Source organism: Medicago truncatula, chromosome 7, assembly GCF_003473485.1.
Source record: "Medicago truncatula cultivar Jemalong A17 chromosome 7, MtrunA17r5.0-ANR, whole genome shotgun sequence".
Classification (NCBI taxonomy): Eukaryota; Viridiplantae; Streptophyta; class Magnoliopsida; order Fabales; family Fabaceae; genus Medicago; species Medicago truncatula.
In genome coordinates this window covers 42,135,897-42,150,915 of record NC_053048.1, presented here as the reverse complement: position 1 = coordinate 42,150,915, position 15,019 = coordinate 42,135,897, and the positions used below count along the sequence as shown (strand labels likewise).

General features: G+C 32.9%; 2 protein-coding genes across 2 annotated transcripts; both read right to left on the bottom strand.

The window, feature by feature from the left end:
* Positions 1–4,204: 4,204 nt before the first annotated feature.
* LOC11408947 (phosphatidylinositol 4-phosphate 5-kinase 5) lies at positions 4,205–8,335 on the bottom strand. The gene is made up of 8 exons (XM_003624957.3): positions 6,679–8,335; positions 6,408–6,575; positions 5,985–6,150; positions 5,787–5,903; positions 5,398–5,591; positions 4,946–5,076; positions 4,788–4,851; positions 4,205–4,602 (listed from the first exon to the last, which is right to left on the bottom strand). Exons 1-8 carry the CDS (start codon positions 7,935–7,937, stop codon positions 4,314–4,316), a joined length of 2,388 nt encoding a protein of 795 aa, XP_003625005.1. The 5' UTR covers positions 7,938–8,335; the 3' UTR covers positions 4,205–4,313.
* Positions 8,336–9,222: 887 nt separating this feature from the next.
* On the bottom strand, positions 9,223–10,305 carry LOC11411504 (uncharacterized). Its single transcript, XM_003624956.4, has 4 exons — positions 10,169–10,305; positions 9,923–10,043; positions 9,729–9,801; positions 9,223–9,592 (listed from the first exon to the last, which is right to left on the bottom strand). Exons 1-4 carry the CDS (start codon positions 10,197–10,199, stop codon positions 9,344–9,346), a joined length of 474 nt encoding a protein of 157 aa, XP_003625004.1. The 5' UTR covers positions 10,200–10,305; the 3' UTR covers positions 9,223–9,343.
* Between the last annotated feature and the right edge of the window lie 4,714 nt (positions 10,306–15,019).

The following is a 15,019-nucleotide window of genomic DNA, read 5'->3' as shown; positions in this document are numbered from 1 at the left end:
TTGTGCAGGCTTTCATTATTATGTTGTTAAATGATTTATAATGACATTGACAATTAAATTTTGTTTTGATTAACCTAATAAAATATAATTTCAATTAAGAAACTAAGCATGGAATTAAAGGTATAAACAATCGATTAGTGACAGATTAAATTGATGATTAGATCAGAGAGCATAATCATAAATTCAATAATCACATATAATTAGATTAAGGTTAAGAGCAGCAGTGGGAATGAAATGGGGTTGCCTAGAATCGGTGTGAAATTAAAAAGCCATAACCTATGGTTTCTTGAATCTTTGGAATACCTTTATTGAATGTTTGATCTGATACTCATTTGAATTTGGTTTATTGAATGAATTAAAGTACAACAATGGAGGTTTGAATGAATTACAGTTAATCAAATATACTAAGAAAAAGTTAACGGAAAACTTAAGGGAGGTTAATGTAAGTTTCAAAATTAGAAAGGATGTTAATGTCATTTTCATAAATCTTAGGAGAAGTAAATGTAATTTTCACTTTTATATATGCATAATTGAATACGTGTGTAAAATAATTATACATTAATAATGTATACCGATTAATTTCATATGAAGTGTGTAAAGATTTTTATATTAGCAATCAATCATATACATTTAATCACTAAAAAATTTCAATGTGATGGATAAATAAGTTGGCATTCACCAAGAAAATGATACACGTGCTAGATACTTATTATTATTAATCATTTGATCTTGGATTTAATTTTTATCAATGTTTATAGAAAAATATTTGTTGAAAAAGGTCAAACCTTTAAATAGATCTTAGTACTTGAAAAAATATTCTCTGCAGTTAGGCGCACGGAGGATACTTGTGTTTTTTTTTTAAACAAAAGTTGACATTCAAAAAGTTAAATTAAGTTAACTAATTATAACAAAATTTATCATTTCTAAAGAAAAAAGAATGGGAGTTTGGATTGGTAGATAATACTGTGATGGGTGAGTGATATTGGTTGCAGAGGATTGCTTCCTTGAGTGTAGACCCTCCCCTGAAAAGAATCTCTGTCGATCACATATTTATTTAATGATATTTATCGTCATAATTTGTCGTATATTATTTGTCTTAAATGACAACCTTGTTGGTCACGTCAAAAGACTAGTGAATCGCGCGCATTTTAACCGACAACTTCCAATTCCGTTAACGAAATTTACTTCGCCGAAACTACGGGTATTTTCCCTGTAAACCGTCACTCGCGTTTTGTTAACTTTTTTTTTAGTTCCGTTGACTATTTTTTATTTTGAATTTTCGTCCTTGCAAATATATGTCATTTGAAAATATTAATTATTTGAAAAATAATTCTAATTACATCTTATAACTTCAGGAAAGAAAATTCAAATTGCTTATATTTGCAGGGACGAAATATCTATTTAAGTCAACCACATTGCTCAATCATCACTTGCCACATGGGCACCATATCGCTAATAACAACCCACCTCAGCAAAAAAACTAATTATGATCAAAAGTCAAATGATTAAATTTTGCAGTGGCAGATTGGAAGGATTAGTAACTTCAGAGACAAAAATTCAAATGACTATATTTTGCAGGGACGAAAGACCTATTTAAACATTTTTTATATAACTTTTGGGACAAACGAATAGATATAGATATTAACATAAAACCCTAATAATTTTGTCAAAAAAAACCTATAAAAGCATCTCCAATGGGATCCTCTGAATGCTAAGTAAATTATTTCACCACACGGACGCTAATCTCCCTCCATTGTCTATTGTTTCTCCTTCCTTATCATATCTTGTAGGTAAGATTCATACCACAAGCAACATTTTTTCTCCCTTAACCTCCAACACCATTTATCAAGTAAGAATAGATTGAACTCCTGATCCTTAATTATGAGCCCTCTTTAGAAAAGAGTTTTATTCCTAAATATAACAATATCTTTTATATTCAACAAATATCTTCTATATTTAACAATAGTTTAGTATTCTTATACAAATTACAGAAAAAGTTTCCTTTTATTATCTTTTTAGCCAATGTCCATTAGAAAGATCATTTTACTCCTTCATTATTAACAAACGGCCCTAAGTAGCAAAAATCAATTGTTTCTTTCGCTTTCGTTGCATCTTTCTCAATCTAGCTGATCTGCGCTTAAAGTTAGAATAGCTTTCCGACTTCGGTTTTATACAAGCAACACCGCAAGCACTTTATCTACCTATTTCATTATTTATTGCTCTTTTTTTATTCATAGAGAAATTCTTAGATATTTTCTCCTCTAAAAAAAAGCTATTAGATATTTTTTTTGTGGAAGAGACCAAGAGATATTCTTAGATGGTCACACCACAAATGCTTTTTTTTTTTTGGTCATATGATATTTTTTTTTGTTGGGACACACCACAAATTGCGAAATGCATATTATTTTTTTATTTTATTTTGAAAGCATATTATAATACTTGCTTGAGTACCGTATATAATTTATCACGTACTTATGAATTTATGATTCCCCTCTACCTTCTTTTTCATCACAAGAAAGAAACAGTGGTGTCTATTATCACAATACAAACCTACTGATAAAAACAATTTTATAATTCAACATGACTAGATTTTGTTCCACCTCAACTACTTGTATTTTTTTTTTTTACAAAAACAGAATGATATTCATTCATTCAAATTGATAGAGTACATCATTTAACACCACTAAAAACATAAAGGATGAATCTGCGAACAAACTCACAATATCCAAGTTAATAGCATACAACGGCATAATGCCTACAAAAATATATGATAAAATTAAAGTGACCGGAATACACATGCCTCCGGATCTGCAACATTGACGTCTAAATCTTTGATTGAATAATCGATCTTTTAATATGAATCAAATGAACACGCACAAAGACGGAAAATCAAATAATGCTGCAGGAGACGACGAACAACACACAACCACACTTGGATGACGAAATCACGAAGAAAAAAAATCTAAATTTATGTGAAAATCACTTATTTGGATTGAAATGGACTAGAAAAAGATGAAGATGGGTGATTTTAGGTCAAAAATTGGCCCAAAACTACCATTCAACGAAGAAACTGAAAAAGAAAAACTATAGTAGATTTGTTTGTTGATAAATTTATCCACCATTTATCGTGTAAAGTCGTACTTGGATTTTTTCGCACTATATAGACATGTTCTTATATTATATACATTAAATAACAATATTTTTTTCCTCAAAGCAAAATTAACTAACTAAAACTAAAGGATGGCGTGTCTGTGACATCTAATCTAACAAAAACAAAAACAAAATTTTATTTCAATTTGGACTTTTGGTACACTAACCACGTGTGTGCTTGTAGTTTCTTCTGTGGAAAAAATCTGTTTTTTTTCCTTTTCAAAATTGTGGTGAATGGTGATGGTGATGGTGATGATACAATTGTTAAATAAAAAAAGTGGCTTTTCCAGTATCCGAAAGCCACCTTTCCTTTATTCATTTGGGATGGGACAAACAGCTGACATACCCTCCCCATTTTTGAAAAAAATCAGTGGTGTGATGCCCCAATTTTGGCTTTTACTATAGTGTCCTCAAAGACCTGTTTTAGAAACTGAAATTATTCTAAATTTTTACAAGTACTATGAAGAAAACCAAACTATTTGTAAGTAGACCGTAGACAATGGCAAAATAGTAACTATAGTAAATAATGTAATGCATAATGGCAAGAATGGTGGCTAATAATTTGATGTTTAATAAAGTAAATTTTATTTTAAATTTATATATGTATTAGGATTATGTGATATTATCTTCATTCAATGGTGCATACACACACCCACATTTGCATTGGGCAGTCCTCTTAGTTTTGTACTAGAGTGTATATGTGATCTTATGGTAGTCCTAGGAGAGTCGAACATGAGACTTAAGTCAACACCATTAGACAAATTCTCATGAGTTTTGAAGATAAATTTAATTATGTTTCATATATATATATAAACGACAAATACCAGTTGATGAGATAACTAATGGCATCAAAGAAAGTGAAAAAGTAAACATGTACAATGTCCCATTTCCATTCACCTATATATACACACAATCCCAATCTGATACAAAATATTGGAATATAATTCCCCTTTCACACCCTCTCCATATCTTATAAAAGAAAACAACAACCCTAGATACAGTATTATATTCTAGCCAATGTGTACAAGATGCATATACATATAGTACCTCCTGCTTTCAGAGTTTCCTCACAATGTGTTCATATATATAATGTACTATACAAAAAAAAAAAATGAAAGTATGAAGTATGATAACATAAACTTGAGGAATAGCAAAATCATGTTCTAGGTTTCAAAAGTCTCTTCAGTGAAAATTCTAAATATAAAATCGCGAAAGCGCCTCGAGTATTGTCTAGGATCAACTGCTGATATTGAGGTAGGGTCATATTGAATGGATTTGTAGGCATGCTCAAGCTTCTTGCTGATATCATAGTCTTGAAGTATGTCTATGATACCAAAAGTAAGTTGAACATCATAGAACTCTTCAATTGGTTCTCCGACTAGTTGTGTTTCGATATCGCCTCTTCTGACTGTCCTTTCAGCTTTTGCTGGAATATTCACACCCAAGATTGTGCTGCATATACCAAAATAGACAAATATTGTATTGAGCTTTGTGTCATTCATTTTGTGAGAATGACAAATTTTTCTAAATATAATCAGCACTGATTGAATGATGCTTCCATGTTCTCAACCAGTTGTTGAAAAAATCAACACTTAATGTTACATATTACAACATACACCTAGAACAAGACAACTCACCTAGAAGGATCAGAAGGAACATGTTCTGTGTCTTCTATTGACGTTTCTTCATTCTCTGAATCACCTGAAGGTTGAAAAGTAGAAAGTTCTTACTGAGTAACGAAAATACAGACGCGTGCACGCATACACATACACACATGTAGGATAAAAAAAGTTACCGGTAGGAGATTGAGGTGCTATCGGAAGAACATCCCCATCTTGTGATATACTTTTGAAATGAATGCCAAGTAGCAGACTATAGTCCATAATTCCCTCTTGTTCTAGAAGCTCACAATCCTTATCAACTTGTCTGGAGAACAAATATATGTTTTACATGCTTAGTATCATTACACATGCATGAAACAAAAAAGTTAAAAAACATGTTTGGATTTGCAATTGTTTAACTTTTCCAATTATTTGACTCATCTAAATTAAGATGTTGCATTTCAAAGGAAAAAGTACATAACTATAACTTTTCATTGGAAAATCAAGAGTAAATTTTAACATCAAATGTTATTATACTATAACAGTGAACTTTTTTGTCTAATATGCAACCAATTAGTTTAGAGGAGCCAATTTCAGCTTTAAAATACAAAACTATATAAATTGATGTATCAAAAACTTATATCACCTGCAAAACTCTTCAAACCAAGATTTCTGAAGTAGAAATATAAAATTAAGGTCAAGATCTTTAAGAATAGTGGTTTCACTAATCTCTATCTCAAGCTTATCAGATGTGCGACCAAGTGAAGAACCCTTCAAATCATAGCGTCTATGCGTGATATACTCAGAACAAAAGAGGTTTCCCATTATGATAAATCTAACCTGAAAAACAAACGTGTTATGAAGCTTATTATACTAAACTATAGAATATTGCATAGAAATTTTTATTTTCCTATTAGTATAAACACTAGTTAATGTCAAAAACTAACAAATTTCTAACAACTTAATTAAAAAATAATGAGGTATCAACATTTAATTCATTTTTATGTTACATAGAGACTATGATAGAAAATGTACCTTCTTTTGGATAGGTCCATTTAACTTTACACAATGCAGGCCATAATATTTTGTTAATAGAGTATTTTGATGCTCTCTAAAATGGTTGTAATAGGCTGGAAGCATTTTTATCAGGACCTGCAACAGAAATCCAGAACAACTAAGTTAGGAAAATAAATGTGAAATTTTAGATGTGGCAATGTAAGTTTTGAAACTCACTTTCACTTCAGCTTTTCTCATTGTCTTTATCATGTATCGGTCATCGTTGGTTAAGTAAAAGAAGCTTCCACTTTTTCCAGGTGAGGAAAGTTCGCGAAGAGCATCATTTCCACATATGGAAAGCATGTAATCAGCTGGATCCACCTTGAATAGCTTCCTGAGAGTCCTGATGACAGAGTGTAATTTATAAGTAAAGGAAAATGCTACTTGGAGAATGTTTGGAAGAGTTTATTTATGGCATATTAGACCAATATACTTATCATATGAAATAAGAACCTTGTAGTATTTGGGAAAGCTAACATGTTTATAAATTGCATTTAACTTATTCCAATAACACCTTGTGAAAAGAGCTTATAACTTCTTTGATCAAAAACTTGTAACTTGCACAAAGCAAACATCAGATAAAGTACTAGTGGGACTGACCTAAAAACTACAGGGCAATAGTCTTTCCACTTAAAGTCACATGATGGATGTGGTGGAGTATATTTTGATCCTTCAGGTGGAAATCTTGTCCACACTTTCTCCTTTGGGTCGAAAGCTGATGGCTTAAGATCAAGTGATGCTGTAGGAGCAGGTCTTGCAACTGAGTGCCTATAAAGTCCAACAAATTTTTAAATCATCAATATTACAAACATTAAAACCAAAGATATCAAGGTTTATGAAAATCCAAAAATCCAAAATAAAAAAACATTACCTAATTCCCAGCTGCAAATTAAGCATGAGCTCAAAATTTTTGTGCCCTTTGCATATAGTCTCACCCTGCCTCTTTGATTTCTTTGGTGCTTTCAAAGGCTGCAGTTGATTCAAAGCATCATCATCAGCATCATCGATACGTGAACTAATTGAATCATCATCATAATCACTCCCTAAAGTAGGAGGAGTTCTATTACCACCACTACTAGCATCACCCTCTCCTCGTCCTCCATGGCTACTCCCACCACCATCCCACAAATTCATTCTATCACTTGGTTTCTCCCCTCCAACACTTGCCCTTCCGTCGACCGACATTCTCCGAGGTTTACCACTTTCCCCTCCTCTAGTAGACCTCCAAACAGCAAGTCTCTTTTGTGATGGCAACACCGAAACCTTCTCACTAGGACAAACTGAATAGCCACTCAATTCACTATACAAATCTTGAGGATCCCAATTCATATAACTTTCATTAGATGATTCATCAAATGGATAAAATTTCCCATTTTCATCTTTATTATTATCATCATCATCCTTACTAAAGTTCCCAACATAATAACTTCCATCTTGCCATCTAAAAGTTCCATTTCCTTTTGGCAAACCATCTTCCCAAATCCCTTCAAAGCTATTACCATTAGGCCAAAAAAATGATCCTTTACCCCAAATTATCCCATTCTTCCATTCACCAATATAATGACTCATATCTCTCCATTCATACCTCCCTTTTCCATCTTGCACCCCTCTCCTCCAATCACCTTCATACCAATCACCATTCACATAACTCTTATACCCATGACCATGTTTTAAATTCATCACCCATTGTCCTTTATATGTCTCACCATTAATACCCGTGTATGTTCCTACACCATCCATGAAACCAGTCTTGAATTCGCCTTCATATGTAGCGCCTGAAGGCCAACTGAATCTACCTTTTCCCTTTGTTTTTCCTTTGAACCATTGTCCAACGTACATGCACCCATCCGTCCATAGATATTTTCCTTCTCCATGTGGAAAATTTTCTGCCCATTGTCCTGTATAGTAATCACCATTGGAAAGAACCTTCTCTTCGGTGTATAGTTCAAATACCTGGTTTCCATTTTCATCGTTATCATCATGGTGGTGGCTGCCTTCTTCATCGTCTGCATTTGTAATTGCTAATGCTCCAAGACCAAATATACTATTGGCACGTTTTTTAGCTACTGCACTTGTTCTTCTCACCGTGGCTTCCCATGCCTTAAAAACACCTCCATCTTTACCAATCATTGTGTGTGTTTTTCTTCCAATGCTTTTCAGTTATTTTGGATACCCTTCTCCATTAACATGGATACCCCAAATGAAGATATTAATTCAAATAATTTCATGCATATATTGTTAACAAACAAAAAAAAAAAATGATAAACTTGAATCTCAAGAAACGAACAATGTTATGCAACTAACATGCATGCAGAGGGAATATGCCAAAAGTATCAAAACCAGATTTCATGTTGTGGTGATTCTTGTTTTGTTTTCTCATGTTTCCAAAAAGTTCGGGGACATGTTGATGTTGTTACAAGAGATGCACAAATTGTGTCAAAATTTTGACAGCTGTCAGTTATAAATTAAGTTGGAGATGTTGTCCTTAATTTGGTGTATACCATATTAGTTGGTTATAATAATTCATGAAAATATGTGTATTTTTATGATAATTTTTTAAATTGAATTAACCTTGAAAATTTTATGGCCCTATGGGTCAGAGGTGTAGCTTTTGTTAGTTTGAATTGTTTTTTGTGATTGGAATAGAGGGTTGTGTTTCATCTCCTACAACCTCTAAGAAACATGACAAATGGAGCTAAGTGATGAAATCAAGGTGCTGGCATGCTATTCTTGGACTATTTAACAAAAATTCTGTTTTTAATTTGTTTAATGTGTGTAATCACCATCAAATCATTGGTAGTTAATTTAATTCATAGATTAGTGGAAAGAATAACTATATCGATCACAATGGTTTGGTGCTGATTTTTATTCTTCTTTTTTATATGTATCATTTCATATTAGGGGTTAGTGCCGGGAGGATTCTTATGCGGATATTCTTGCAAAGTTTGGTTCAAGCTGCGATGAACCTCATGTTATGGTTCATCGACCTTTATCTAGTTTGTTAAAAACTTTGTTAGACGGTGCTTTAGGAGTGTCCTTTTAAAGAACATAGTTTCTTTCCGACTTTCACATTTTTCTTTCTTTTCTCATCTAACTAAAGAATATTACGGGTAGGTGCAATTTTAGCATATCTTGTGATTTAAACTATGATTCATATAAATCTTTTATGCTCAATAATTTATTTGGCTTATCAAAAAATGAAAGATTTTTCTAATAAAAACAAGTTACAACATGTGTGAGCGGAAGGTCGAACCTTCTATGTCAACTACCTTAGATATTAATCATGAAACATAAGTGATTGATAACTTTCTTAAAATAATTTTGAACATCATTAATTAACTTTGTCAAAAAAAAATGTAGCAAGTTATGCATATGGAGATGTCTATAATGGTATGACCACATTCACATATGACTCTTTTATTTAAAGATTTCATTAACATGTATATAAGCATTAATGTTAATAATGATTTACACTTGCAAAAGTGCAAAGTAAAGGCTACAACCACATTGCAGCTAGGTTGGTCACAATTAGTATATCATATCTTATTAAGAGCAGCAAGAATTAAAACAGTGACTGAAGTGATTCCTGGAATGAAAAATTCATTTGGAATTGCTTGAGGCCCCACTCTTTGCTTAACAAACAGAGCAGTCACAGGAACACCAAAGATGTACAAGAGTGCTTCCTTTGCTCCCACGCCAGTGAATCCTGATTCCTTTATCATCTCTTTCATAATCTCCTGGAATTCTGCTTTTGTCAATTCCTTGTTTTTTCCTTTATGGTGTTCCTACAATTTGACATTAAAAAAACAAATCAACCACAAATTGAACACACACCATGTTACATAAAAATTTAAGTTTTGAAGAGTCAGTAATATCAAGTTTTTTAATTAGCCCTAATGAGATAAGCATATGTGCACATACATTGTATGCCTTCTCAAGTTCCTTCGTTCCGGGGAGTTTGAACTGAGTGTATCCAAACTTTTTATTTAGTTCCCTGCCATAGAATGATGAAAAGTTGTAATTGAGAAAAAGTTTCCTAGGTGATAAATGAATAAAATCATTGAACTTTATCTATGTTTGTTAAATAAGTTTTTAATATGAAAAATGATTAGTACTCGACTATCTCGCATACTCCTCGGTAGAATTCTGGGAAGTCCCTTGAAGCATTTTTTATATCTTTTTCATAGAATTTATCTATAATTGGTCCAAGTTCCTTGGCCTTCTTTTCATCAGTTCCTGCATCAATTTTTCATAAAAATAAACAAAATATTAACATGCTATTAGTATAATCATAGCTATAATTTGATCATGAGACAATGGGTTTTTTTTAATTAAAAAAACGAGAGAGTTAGATATAGAACCTGGTGTTAATTTCTTCAAAGATTGACCCATCTTTTGTTTGGATTTGACTTAAAAGAGATGAGACTCGTGACAATGAGGTAGATATATGGCAACTGAGAAACAAAAATTAGAGGACCTTTATAAAGAATAAAAGCTGAATAAAACTTGTTTCCTTGGGTAGAGAACATTGGATATCTTAAGTAACAAGCAAATTTATTACAAAAGAAATGAATCTTAATTATTCAAATATTGTTCTTGACTTCTTGTTCTCATCACCAATTACTTCTTGATAAAGATTGGGAGTGGCTCCTAAGCTAATTATCAAAATAATAATAGTAATAATAATGGTAAAAAATGTTTTTGGTCCTTCTGGTAAAATTATTTCAATTTTTTGTTTTAGTCTCCTAAAATTTTTCTTCGACTTTTAATCCTCCAAAAAAATTTCATCATCATCACTTTTGATCCATACTTTTAAATCAACTAATTTATTTCATTCAAAATTTTAAATTTTTTCACATTCATATTTCGGTGTCTAATAAGGGTATTATTTTTGTGATGATAACATGTGTCATGGGTGAAAAGGGGAAGAATAGGATTCATTGTTGAGAGTATATCATGGAATGTGGTCAACACTAATGATCATTGACATATCAATGCATATTATGGAATTAAAGAAGCACATCATGACATATTCCTTGTACAGAAGTTGACTCATGTAATGTATTTAATAGTTTTCATATTAGGTAATATTCTTGTATTTTTGTATATATAAGATTTTACATGAATAAGAACAACACACAATTCTGATATCAATACTGTTATGCCTTATTTCCTATACTAGTCGTCCTTTTCTTATATGGTATCAGTTGTTTGTCCTCTTTATATCATCACTTTGCTCTAAATATTTTTCCCTTTGCTTCTGTTTGCCAACATGTCTGATATACCACCATCAGAAAATCCTCCACTTTCTTCCATCTCCTCACCCATAAATGTCCACTCAACATCAACAACAACCTCAAATCCAAACCCTTGTGTCATTCATCACTCAGAAAATCGTTCAACTGTTCTTGTCACCCCTTTACTTACAGGTGATAACTATGGTTCATGGAGTCGTGCAGTGACAATGGCACTTCGTGCAAAAAACAAATTTGGTTTCGTTGATGGATCACTAACCATTCCAAAGAAGAAAGAAGACATCCTTACATGGCAACGATGCAATGATTTAGTTGCAAGTTGGATTCTTAACTCAGTTTCAACTGAGATTCGTCCTAGCATTTTGTATGCTGAAACTGCAGCACAGATCTGGTCCGATCTAAAAGATCGATTTTCTCAATCAAATGCTCCTAAAATATATCAATTAAAACAATCAATTTCTACCCTCAAACAAGAAGGCATGTCTGTTTCTCTTTATTTCACTCAACTCAAATCTCTTTGGGATGAACTCAACTCTATTGCTCTTGTCAATCCTTGTATATGTGGTAATGCTAAAAGCATCCTTGATCAACAGAATCAAGATCGTGCCATGGAATTCCTTCAAGGCGTTTATGATCGTTTTTCTGCTGTTTGTAGTCAAATCCTCCTGATGGATCCATTCCCTTCGATTCAACGTATCTATAATATTGTACGCCAAGAAGAAAAACAACAAGAGATCAATTTTCGACATGTTCCTGCTGTAGAATCTGCTGCACTCCAAACTTCTAAAGCGCCACATCGCACTCCAGGAAAACGTCCGCGTCCTTTCTGCGAACATTGCAACAAACAAGGTCATACCATCGCTACTTGTTATCAAATTCATGGCTTCCCAAGTAAGCCACAGAAGAAAACAGAAACATCACCATCCACTTCCGCTAATCAACTGTCAAGTGCACAATATCACAAGCTTCTGAATCTCTTAGCCAAAGAGGACAATGTGGGATCAACTATGAATTTAGTAGGTACAACTTTTACTTGTATTCCGTTTTAATGGATTATTGACTCTGGTGCTTCTAACCATATATGTACATCTCTTTCCCTTTTTTCTTCATATTATCCTGTTAATAATCAAATCTCAGTTCGATAACCTGATGGCTCTCAAGCGCTTGTGAAACACATAGGCACTATCAATTGTTCACCATCACTTATACTCACGAATGTTTACCACGTTCCAACTTTCAAATTCAATCTATTGTATGTTACACAATTAACAGAATCACTAAATTGTGATGCAATTTTCTCATCTTCTGGTTTCATATTTCAGGACCAAGCAATGAAAAAGATGATTGGTCAGGGTAGTGCTCGCAATGGACTCTACTATCTGAATCAAGATTTAGTCTCAGATAATCATGACAAGGATCACTATTGCCTTAGTCATCCATTAAGTTCCTTTTTTAGTTCTAAGCATTGTAATAAGTTTAACCTATGGCATTTACGCCTAGGTCATCCATCTATGTCTCGTTTCAATTTCATTCTTAAAAATTCACCAGAAATTAATGCAAACAAAGATTTTTCTTGTGAAGTTTGTCCACGTGCAAAACAACCACGTTTACCCTTTTCCTTAAGAACAACTAATTCATCTCATTGTTTCGAACTAATTCATGTTAATATTTGGGGTCCATTCTCCATTCCATCTAATAATGGATCACGCTATTTTCTAACCATTGTCGATGATTATTCGCGATGTACTTGGTTGTATCTAATGCAACATAAATCAGAAACATTCACTATGTTAGTTCATTTTTTTAATCAAATCAATCGTCAATTTAATATCAAAATTGATCAAATCAACTCTGGTAATGGAGACATTTTTCTTCCTCAACTCCAAACTGTTACGTTTTGACAATGGTTTAGAATTTTTGTCCAAACAAATGCAAACATGGTTTCATGATCATGGAATTATTCATCAACGCAGTTGCGTTGCAACTCCTCAACAAAATGGAGTTGTGGAACGAAAACATCGACATCTTCTTGATGTCGCAAGAGCTTTACGCTTTCAAGCAAACTTACCTCTTCCATTTTGGGGTGAATGTGTTCTTACTGCAACCTATCTTATAAATAAACTTACAACTCCAATCCTAAAATTTAAATCCCCTCATCAAGTTTTACTTGGTTCTCCTCCTTCATACTCATCACTTCGCGTGTTTGGATGTCTATGTTTTTCTAAAAATAACATTCAACATAAATTCGATGAGCGTTCTAAACCTGGTATTTTTGTTGGTTACCCTTTAAATCAAAAAGGATACCGCATATATGACATGAAAACTCGTTAAATATATGTTTCCCGCGATGTTCAATTTCATGAAACTGTTTTTCCCAATCAAGATATTCAATCCCCTCCATTTAATAATGCAATAAGCATTAACACTCAAATTCATGAAACTGTTTTTCCCTATCAAGATATTCAATCCCCTCCATTTAATAATGCAATAAGCATTAACACTCAAATTATTGATAATGAATTTGATGACCTATTTACCGGTTCACCAACTCATCATAATATTCCTCCTGAAAATAGTCACAATGATGATAATTCAAATGATACAATTGTGACTATTTCTACTCCTGAAGATGATGCCTCGTCTTGATTGACGAATCTGCAGCTAACAAAATGTATGGACAAGTAGAACTCTAATGTCACTAATATAAACTTCTTTATCCCTTAAAAAGAAAAAGGTTTAATAGCGGTTTTTGCCCCTAACTTTGACAAAGTTGCGATTTTGACCCCCTAAAAAAAACTGCAAAACTGCCCCCTAAGTTTTGCAACTGTAGCAGTTTTGGCCCCCCAAGACCAATTTTTGGTAAAAAAAAAATAACACGTGGCACCTCACTTAAGGTGCCACGTCAGTGTAGACCGAGTCAAAATTGGCCTTGGGGTCCAAAACTGTCAAAGATGCAAAACTTAGAGGGCGGTTTTATAGTTTTTTTCTTAAGGGACCAAAATCGCAACTTTGGAAAAGTTAGAGGGCTAAAACTACTATTAAGCCTAACTAATATAAACTTTTTTAGATTTTCCTTAAAAAAAAAAACTTCTTTAGATTTTTTTGTGCCGTAGTTCTAATCCCATCTCATGGAAAACCAAGAAACAACCAACAATTTCTCGCTCTTCTATTGAAGCAGAATATCGTTCCCTCGCAACCTTATCTTCTGAGTTGCAATGGTTAAAATATCTTCTCTCTGATCTCGGTATTTATCATCCTCAGCCGATCACAATTTATTGTGATAGTCAAGCTGCCATTCACATTGCCGAAAATCCAGTTTTTCACGAACGCACCAAACACATTGAAATTGATTGTCATTTTGTTCGTGAGAAAATTAAATCAAGTCTCATAACTGCTTCCTATATTCGTTCTTCTGACCAACTAGCTGACATTTTTACTAAACCACTTGGAGATGACGCTTATAAATGAATACTCGGCAAGTTGGGTGTCATTGAAATTTCAATCCCACCTCCAACTTGAGGGGGGGTGTTGAGAGTATATCTTGGAATGTGGTCAACACTAATGATCATTGACATATAAATGCATATTATGGAATTAAAGAAGCACATCATGACATATTCCTTGTACAGAAGTTGACTCATGTAATTTATTTAATAGTTTTTATATTATAATCATATTATAGGTTAGCCATTATTAGATAATATTCTTGTATATATAAGATTTTACATGAATAAGAACAGCACACAATTCTGATATCAATACTATCATGCCTTATTTCCTATACTAGTCGTCCTTTTCTTATATTCATAATCAATGCTCACTCTTAATTCAACTTAGTTTTGCCACCAATGTTTAATTTTGTCATCGGTGTAGGTGGTACCGGCGATGTTCATTAATTTTGTTTGGATTCATAATCAATATTTGTATGGGTCATGATCCCTTAAAAAAAAAAATTGT